The 9549-nt window shown below is 35.5% G+C and overlaps 1 protein-coding gene across 1 annotated transcript; it reads right to left on the bottom strand.

Annotated features, from left to right (window-relative positions):
* Window positions 1–7653: 7653 nt before the first annotated feature.
* On the bottom strand, window positions 7654–9549 carry LOC140893060 (adenylate-forming reductase 03009). Its single transcript, XM_073302134.1, has one exon. It carries the CDS (start codon window positions 9503–9505, stop codon window positions 7817–7819), a length of 1689 nt encoding a protein of 562 aa, XP_073158235.1. The 5' UTR covers window positions 9506–9549; the 3' UTR covers window positions 7654–7816.

Genomic DNA, 9549 nt, shown 5'->3' on the forward strand with positions numbered 1-9549 from the left:
GGAAAAAGTTTTCAAGTAAAAACAATTTACTCGACAGTGAAGTCTCCGTATAGAGCTCTTCTAATTTTTCCCAAAGTTCTTTGGCCGATTTCAGTTTACCCACTTTTTTTAGCACAGAATCAGATAAATTCAAGATAATATAGGAGTAAGCAAATTCATCCATTTCAGTTTTTTTCTCAGCCGTTTCGGCAGCAGGATACGATAAATCTATTGCTTTGAAAACTTTTTGTTGTATTAAAATTCCTTTCATTTTCTGCTGCCAAATTGAAAAATCCGTTTTCCCATTAAAAGGTTCAAGATTAAAGCCAGTGAATGACATTTTTCACACAGAAAAAACACCAAAGCAAAACCAGCTAATTTTTCACAGAAAAGGCAGTAAACTCACTAATTAGAGCAGTCTGAAAACACAGCCAACACAAATAAGCACATAAGTACTAGGAATCTACCAGCACGTAATCCCAGTACCTAAACCGCGGCCAGCGGCTACTACTAAAGCGATAAAAGGGGTTCAAGCCAATTTACCAGAGCGAAACTCTAAGTAAGAGTTTCGATCCCACGAACCAGTACGACACGCAACGATGACGATAGGAGGCGACAGTCCAGGCGGTCCGGCTGATGTCCAGGCGATGGCGACGGCTCTTCGTTTCTGAACCTGCACATGCAGAAAGCAGAAACAAAGAAAGGCAGCAGGGCCGCTTGTGCGAGTTGGACAAAAAATCAGCGGCACGACGAGAAGCTAGTAATGGCCGAACAGACCCAGCATCCGACGGCGAAAATCAGCGGCGACGGCGACAGTGGCTCTGATACCACTGTTAGGAATCCACCAAAGAGCATGAGCCGAGTAGCCTGCCCTATTGGACCTATCACCTGCACGTTAAGAACACAGAAAACAGCAGGCAAGGAACCAAATAATAACGTAAAGACAATACAAGAAATATGGTAATAGACTACACCAGAAAGACTACGGTTTTTAATAAAACCGTAGTATTTTTACAATTAACTACGGTTTTTACAGAAACCGTAGTTAATGGGCATTTTTTTAAAATATACGTCTACAGTTTTGTAAAAACCATTGTTGTTTGTGTTCTACAACATCGGTTTTTAAAAACCGTAGTGTATGAGCATTTTTTTTAATAAATAGACTACGGTTATTTTGTACCGTAGTCTATGAGCGTGTTTTTTTATAAATAGACTACGGTTATTTTGTACCGTAGTCTATGAGCGTTTTTTTTAATAAATAGACTACGGTTTTTTTGTACCGTAGTCTATGAGCGTTTTTTTTAAAATAAATTGACTATAGTTATTTTACCATAGTCTATGACCGCACTTTTAACTATATGGCTATTAACTACGGTTTTAAACCCCTAATTAACTATATTTTTCCACCGTAGTCTTTTAGAATTTTTGTTGTAGTGAGAAAAACAAAGGCTTCAGGGCTCAGATAACTAAAATCGTCTCTCCAATAAACCGGCAAACTAAGGCGAAGGCTCAAAAGGATTCCCACTCCCCTATTCACGCTTGAATCCCTTACACACAGTAGGAGAACACCCAACGACACCAGGAAGGAACGAGAGAGACTCAGTAGCACAAAGCTCAACAAGAGAGGAAGAAGACAGCGCTTCACGAACCAAGAAAAGGAAAAAATGAACGCTCACTTGATTCACGAAGAAAGCCAAGAACGCACAAGTTCTTTCTGCGGCTGCTCAAGCTCTCCCTCTCTCGATCTCACGCTCTCTCGATCTATCTGCCGAATAGGTTTGGGGAAGGCTATAAACAAGGGCCTCATTAATTTGATTGGGAAAAAAGAATTAGTTGGGCCAAAGCCCAACAATGGTATATTAGTATTTGTCGGGATTTATATATGTTACATATGTGTTGCATCGAGAGAATCACTCCTTATGTACTTGTACGAGATGATCGATCGTGTTGCTTGAAAACAAAAACAGTACAATGATGAACCCATTATTAATTTTTCAAGCGAAATGATTGTTGATCGTTTAGTAAAAAAAATAAAATTATGAAAGTAGTTTTTCTATTTCTACGTAAAAACACCTGTGTTTGTCTCCATTTACAGCTACATCGATCTGTATTAACAGTAATCTATGAATCTATGCTCTGTACAAGGTGTATTCATTATAGGAAAAAATATAGTACATTTTTTCATATAAGGAAATTAAAAGATTAATATTGGTAATATATGTACAAATACTTACGATTTTAATTTGGTTTTGCATGTGTATTGTCAGCAAGATGACAATGACTCGGCAATGAATCAGCCCCGTATCGAATCCGTCCCGACGGTATGGGTTTAGACCAAGTCTCACGGGTCCACAAGCAGGCTGAGACGGATCCCGATTTTGACCAAACCCGTTGCGAACTCGTTTCACCGTCATCCATATATAATTGTCATATATATCGGTGTTAATAATTCGTCTTCCTATATATATATATTTATTGTGAGAGTGTTGAAGTGATATGTAAATATCATTTTCACATTAGCTTTTCATCAGTGTTATATCAACATGTCGGCAAAACCATACAATCAAATGCTAAAATTAGATAAAGGAAAATATATAGAGTCAAAATTGCAATATTTACATTAATTTTGCTCCTTCAAGTAGAGATAATGCCTGCCACCATTCTTTGATTGATGACGTGACCAAAATGGAGAAATTAACACTAACCCGCCTGAAGGTATTATGATCTGTAAAATTATGATAAATGGAGGTTAATGTGGGTTGTTAATCTGATTTAAGATCTACCTGCATTTACTCTACCAGTATAATTATCCATCGCAGAACTCAAATATGGCCTAAAAAACCATTCAAATTAATTACAAGGTACTTTGTATAGTCAATTTGCATATTTTCAGGTTGAGGTGAAATGTTTCCCATCAAAATATCTTTAGATTGCGCTTGGATGTAAGGATTTCAAATCCATGGATTTTGATTCTATTTAATTGTTAAAAAAATAATAATAGATCAAATCTTAAATCTATACATTAATTATTTACACATTAGTTATATAAAGTAGAATACATTTCAAATGAATCCATTATTGGGTGAACTTGAAATCTATCCTAATTACATAAAATAGCATATAAACATGAAAAAAGTAGATTTAAAATTTATGTTGCTACTTCTATATACAACAAAAATATATTTGAATATATTTGAAATCAATGGATTTAAAATCATTTTATCCAATTAAGCACAACCTTAGTGGACATTAAATAATAGTGACTTGAAATTCCATCATCATAAATCATAAAAAAATATATTAGAATTGGTTTGTAAAAAATATATCAGAATGGGTTTGGCTTAAATTATGAATTTTATTATGAAAAAATGAGGCAGTCGTTAGGTACATGGAATTATATATATGTGCTATGTCATTTCCGATGATGATGATGATGATGACGATAAGTAGTTTTTTCTACCTAAGTTTATTCATTTTTTTGGGTCTATTAGCTTTTCAAATTTAGATTTTGGTAAATTTTAGTTTTCGACGATTTTGGTTCAATTGCAAAACGTGCATCGAAAAATGTTGATGTGGTGTCGACAAATTATAAAATGTCAAATTGATATGTCATCAATTAAATCAAAATAAACAAAATTAAAATTTAATATACCAAAATCAAAGTTTGAAAAGTTAATAAATTAAGATTTTAAACTAAAAAAGCTAAGAGACACTTAATGAAAAAAAAAATTATTTTCCTTAATAATATTATGCAAATTTAATTGTAAAAATAAAACGAGATCCGTTGGAATCCTCTGCATGAGCAAATAGTTGATAGTATTTTTTTTACCTTGCTTGATACCAATTATTATCAAATTAAATATACATTTAATCTTGTGGACATTCTCTATGAAGTCAAAGTTTCGTGCTTACTAGAGATTTTTGGCTTTATTCGCTCAAATCAACGAGAGCAGACCAGATCACTTGATGGACTTTAGAAAAAAATGTTGTTCCTATCTTTGGTATCCTACATTAATTTGCATGCTTTCCCGATGACCAAAAAGTAAAGCTGCCCTTTTTCTTTTTCTTTTTTTTTTTTTACGATGTAATTTGTTGTATTTATTTTTTTTATGTGTATTAGGTAAATCATTTAGCTATAACAATAATATGCAAATCACACTAACAAGGTAAACACCATGTGTCACATGCTCGTTCGAGAAAATATTAATCGGAGAAATCGAATTCGTAACTATTGGTCATCAAGCGCTTACCCTACTCAACTAATTTGAATACCTCATTTAAAGCACAAATTAGTGCGATTATATGTTTAGACATTGGCTGGTGGATTTTACTGCAAATTTTGGAACATTGTGCATGCAAAAAAGCGAGAAAATGAATTTTTTGGTTCATTAATTTACTTATTTTTTGTTTTTAGTCCATTAACATTTTAAAATTTGGTTTCATACACTAACTTGTAATTTTCGATTATTTTGGTTTAATGGCTGATGTGACAATTTGACATGTCAGCATTTTCCGATATCACGTCATCATTTATCAATGTCACATCAACAGTTGGACCAAAATAGCCGAAAACTAAAAGTATTTGCATCAAAACCAAACTTTGAATTGTTCAAAAAAAAAAACCAAACTTTGAAAAATTAATGGATTAAAAGTAAAAAATGAACAAGTTAAATGACCAAACAAACTATTTTTTCTCAAAATTAAGTTTGCTCTTAAGTTTAGATTTCTGAATCTTTCTTTTTCTGTAATTAAATAATTAAGAATTTAATTAGAAATTATTCCATCTGCTTGAGTACATTCGGTAAGATTATATATTTGATTTTTTTTTAAATTATAGATAAAATCATATTGAAAACGCTCACATCAATATGTCTCACCTGATCTCCTAAATTCACCGGGAAAAAAAAAACTGAAATTAATTAGGACGTCCCAATCCGTCACTATTCACTTACTTCGTTAACTTGGTCATAGGGGACTAATTCAAAAGCTTAATTCATCCAATTATAATTATGGCCTGTTACCTCAACCCCCTAACAGTTGAACAATATTATGAGCAAAGGTCAACAGACAACAATGTTAATCAATTTTCTTATTCAATTTCCAGTTTTATTCTCGGGCCGTCTTTTCTATTGAATAATGCTATATGTATAAAAAAATTTGTATGTCAAATTTTACAGTACAAAAAATTTAATTTATCAAAATCTCAAATACATTTGTTAGAATTTTCATAGTTTCGGAGTGTTGATAAATTATATAAGCAAAATTATTTTGAAGACTAAACTTGTTCACGACTGAACAGAATCTACTTAACTAGACAAGTCAAATGAAGTCAGAAAACTAGTCAACAAGCTAAACTTGATGAAACAACGACTGTACTAATCAAGATATTCAGTCGAGCGGAGCGACTGAATAAAACTTAACTGAATTAACTGATGCAGCCAAGAGCCAACAAGAGCTTCCCGTACAAAAGAGCAGAAGCACAGATGCCACACGCAACAAAATACGGTTTTCAGAAGCTGCAGGACAAATTAACGACTACACATTTGAACGGCTAAAATTGAAGATAATGACCGTTGCAAACCGAAGTTATAATAAATAGCAGATAAAGATCAGTTGAGAAATATAGAGAAAGAGAAACAGAGACTAAGAGACACATAGACGCGCATACAAGCTACATATTCTCATATTCACTCAGTAAAGCTAAGAGCTTCAAAGAATCATTGAAGCAACTGATCTAGCATACGCCTCAAATTATATTTGATCAATTGTATGATCATATTGTGTTAAGTTTATCGAGTTGTAAACTCATTGTTAAAGATCAGTTGAGTGTTCTGTCAAACACTATCATTGTAAGAGAGTTCAGTCGAGAGTTGTAATTCTCAAAATAAGTCTAGGAGTTTTGAAATAGGCAGTGATAAGTTCTAGTCTTGGATCGTAGTGTTGCAAGCTATTGTAATACTCTCAAAGTCTTCTAGAGTGAATCCTTTCGAGGTGGGCGAAAGGGTGACGTAGAAGTTTCAGTCTCCGAAACATCTAGCTATAAACAATTTTTATGTTCTTTACATTTCAATAGAGCGCTTTATTTGTTTTGGTCTATAATCATTTAATTTGATAATTGTTCAATCTGAATTGATCTCTTTCCCCACATACATTCATTGATCAATTAACATTGATATATATACGAAAAAGTTAAGAGTCTAGTTGTCAACCACAACTGAACTCATAATTATAATAGTAACTAGACAAGGATCCAGTCGAGGTCCAAAACACGATCCAACAAAACACTCTCGATCTCAATCTTGAAAACTTTCTCCTCTTGAGCATTCTAGTTTTCCATGTGACCGGATTAAGTCATTTGGACTTATATATATGGACTTGAACTTGGACTTGGACAACCTGCTTTTGAACTTATAATCTTAACATATATCCGGGAGTAGAAATTGTCGATATCTTCATTTAATTAGTATATACTGTTATTATTTATCTAATACACAAGATTATACGTCCATCTCTTAGCTTTACGAGAAGGCCTGTTATTGACATACGTCACTATAAAAGTTTGAAACTGTTTTCTGGAAGCTTTGGTGCGATATACTTTTTACTATTTTTAAAATGTATTAATTAATTAAAATAATTAGACATAAAATTATTTGTAACATATATTAATACAGTTATAAATAGCATTTGATTAAATACAAAAATTATGGTGGGAAAATTGTGTTTTTGTTCCTGTATGTTTGTCACTTTGCGATTTCAGTCTTTTATATTTTTAGATTTCAGTCTTAATCCGCTATCTTTATTTTTTTGACAATTTTAGTCCTTTTTCTGACGTGGCGCTGACGTGGCACCAATTCAGTGCTGATGTGGAGCTGACGTGTACAGTGCCACGTAAGCATTTTTGAATAAAAAGGACCGAAATTGCAAAAAATCAGAACATGCAGGACTAAAACTGAAATGTGAAAACATAGAGGAGCAAAATCGCAAAGTGACAAACATACAGGACTAAATTTTCAATTTTCCCAAATTATGGTAGATAAAATAACTTTTTTTTTTCCTTTTGAGATTTTAGTTCTCTATGATATCAATTTTTTTTTTAAAATCTTAGTCATGTATCTTTCTATTTTTGACAATTTTATTTTTTAAATCGGAGAGCTCATGACATGTAATTACACACATAAGCGCAACACCGAAAAATGACTAATATCACAAAACAAGGAACAAATATAATGACTAAAACTGAAATTTGACAACATAAATTACCAAAATCGCAATATATATACATAGAAATTTTCAGCTGTCCAACCAATGATACTCAACTCGTCCCCGATCATAAAAACCCGATACCGTGTTTTAGTGATGCAAAAAATCAAAAAAATAAACAACTAAAACCCTATGTTTTAGTGGTCGAATACGAGGTGTGCAGGCATTGGAGATCTTAAATTTATATATATATATATGACCAATTCATTTTTCTTATATATGCTCTGATTGCAACAAAAAAATATTCATTATAACATGCATGCCAAACGTCCAAATAGACCGCTTACAAAACATTCATATAATTGATCTTTTATGATGCATCGATGGATATACACAAAAGATTATAATTGAATATATATTACAGCAATTGAACACAAACATTTATTATGGATACAATGTCCTAACTTATGACACTAGACAGTTTCCAGGTTAGCTAGGGCTCCATTGAAATACATACTACATCATGAACTCGTCTCTTGGAGAACGAAGTACTCTCATCACACTTATAACAACACAGATAAAAAACATAAGAAAATTAAAGATAATAACTATAATAAAAATAGCATGCAACTTATGATCAAGAATCCCAAATTGGGGCAAATGCAGCAATCCCGTTAGCCTTGCATGCATCAACTATGCCCTTGCTTCCCTCCGGATTGCTCGTAACCAGGACCACCTCCGCCCCCCAATTCCTCGCTGCATCGACGCTCAATTGAGCGACGTTAGGGCGGCCGAGCACGGCCGTGTCATGCACGATGACCTTCTCTTTTGGGTGTCCACTAATCCATTCGTTAATCTCCTTCCCGAAATTTTGTTCCACGTTTTTCGTCACCCAAAGTACGCGAACGTCAGCCTTGCATGGCTGGATAAGCAATGAAAGAAACACGCAGATTCCGGAACCCGTGGCAACTAGAAGAACCTTACTGTACATGTTGGTTAAATAGGGCAACCCCACGAAGTGCACCCGTCTAACCCACAGGTGAGTCGGCGGATTTGAGACTAGAGATTTCGTGTAGTCGCCGACCGCTCCGGCTAGCATCATGTGTTCTTTTTTATTATCCGAGATGATTCCAAATGCGTGCCATTCCGACAAGGGAGATGGGCTGATCCTGCCTAATAATCCGGCCTTAACACCGCCGTCGAATTTGATAATTGAGGCGTGGCCGGATGGGGATGAAACCCGAACCGGTACACGTCTCACAGTTATCCATGGGACGATGATTAAACTAGTGATAGCAACAGTGAACCAGAATTCCTGGCTTTTTATCAATCTGGACCCGAGATCATTGCTGTAGGATTTGGTTTCCGAGTTGTAAGAAATGGTGAGGATGATAAATAGCCACAGGAGGACTAGAGACGTCCAACCGGCGAATCGGTGAGTTCGTTCGAATACGTTGTGGTGGAGGTGGCGGACGAGGGGGAACGCCGCCAGAGCAGACATGCATAGAAGCACAAGAATGGCGAACGAGACGCAAATGATTTCCGGGGAAGTGTTTTCCCTGTCTTTGAGAGTGAGAACTAATGCATAAACCAGCCATGCAATGGAGGAAACTCCACAGCTACTGTGTATTCCTCCAACAGATTGTAGCAAAGAAGTGGCAGTAGTCTTGATTCGTAAAGGAACAAAAGACCACCCCAAAACGTTAACCGCAAGCCAGAATACAATCCTCAAAAACGCTTCGCTCCGGCATAGAATCAACGCAAATATATTGGCAACCGAGAACAGAGCTGCCCTGTTTCTTGCATATGGGAACTTCCCAATGGCCGCAAGAACAAGGCCTGTGATATTCAAAACCAAGCAAACCACGAAAAGCCGTTTGTATACAGTGAAAAGCCCTTGATCAAGAAGTATCACGGAGAGCCTCGAATTCGGCACCTGTTTCTTGGCAGCAGCTTCGGATTTCGGCGGCGGTTTGCCGGAGGCTGGTGGAGGAAGAGGAAGAGGAAGTGACTCCTCATGATGCCTTACTTTCTCTTCCTCGCGGCCTTCTTCGATGTCAACAAGAGTGTCAACAACTTCGACGTTCTCATCTTGAAGATCACAGAAATGGCTGCTGGTTCGGCTTATGGATCTCTCTATGCTATGTGCGGATGGAAAAACTCTAGACAAACTCCCCCACGCAAGCCTAGATCTGCGGCTGCTGCTGCTGCGTGGTGAGTTTGTGGAGGGAGCAGGATTAATGGCGAATAAATCTGCATGGGGTTTTATTTCGAAAGCCACTCCTCTGCAGCTGGAGAAACGACCATAATTTTCAGCGTTTTCCATATAATTCACTAGCAATGATTATGTTAGAATAGTCTAAAAGTGAA

Source organism: Henckelia pumila, chromosome 3 (assembly GCF_033568475.1).
Source record: "Henckelia pumila isolate YLH828 chromosome 3, ASM3356847v2, whole genome shotgun sequence".
NCBI classification, from domain to species: Eukaryota; Viridiplantae; Streptophyta; class Magnoliopsida; order Lamiales; family Gesneriaceae; genus Henckelia; species Henckelia pumila.

What these genes read in the sequence shown, in the direction of transcription:
- LOC140893060 (XM_073302134.1), bottom strand. Translation starts at nt 9,505, where the DNA reads ATGGAAAACGCTGAAAATTATGGTCGTTTCTCCAGCTGCAGAGGAGTG.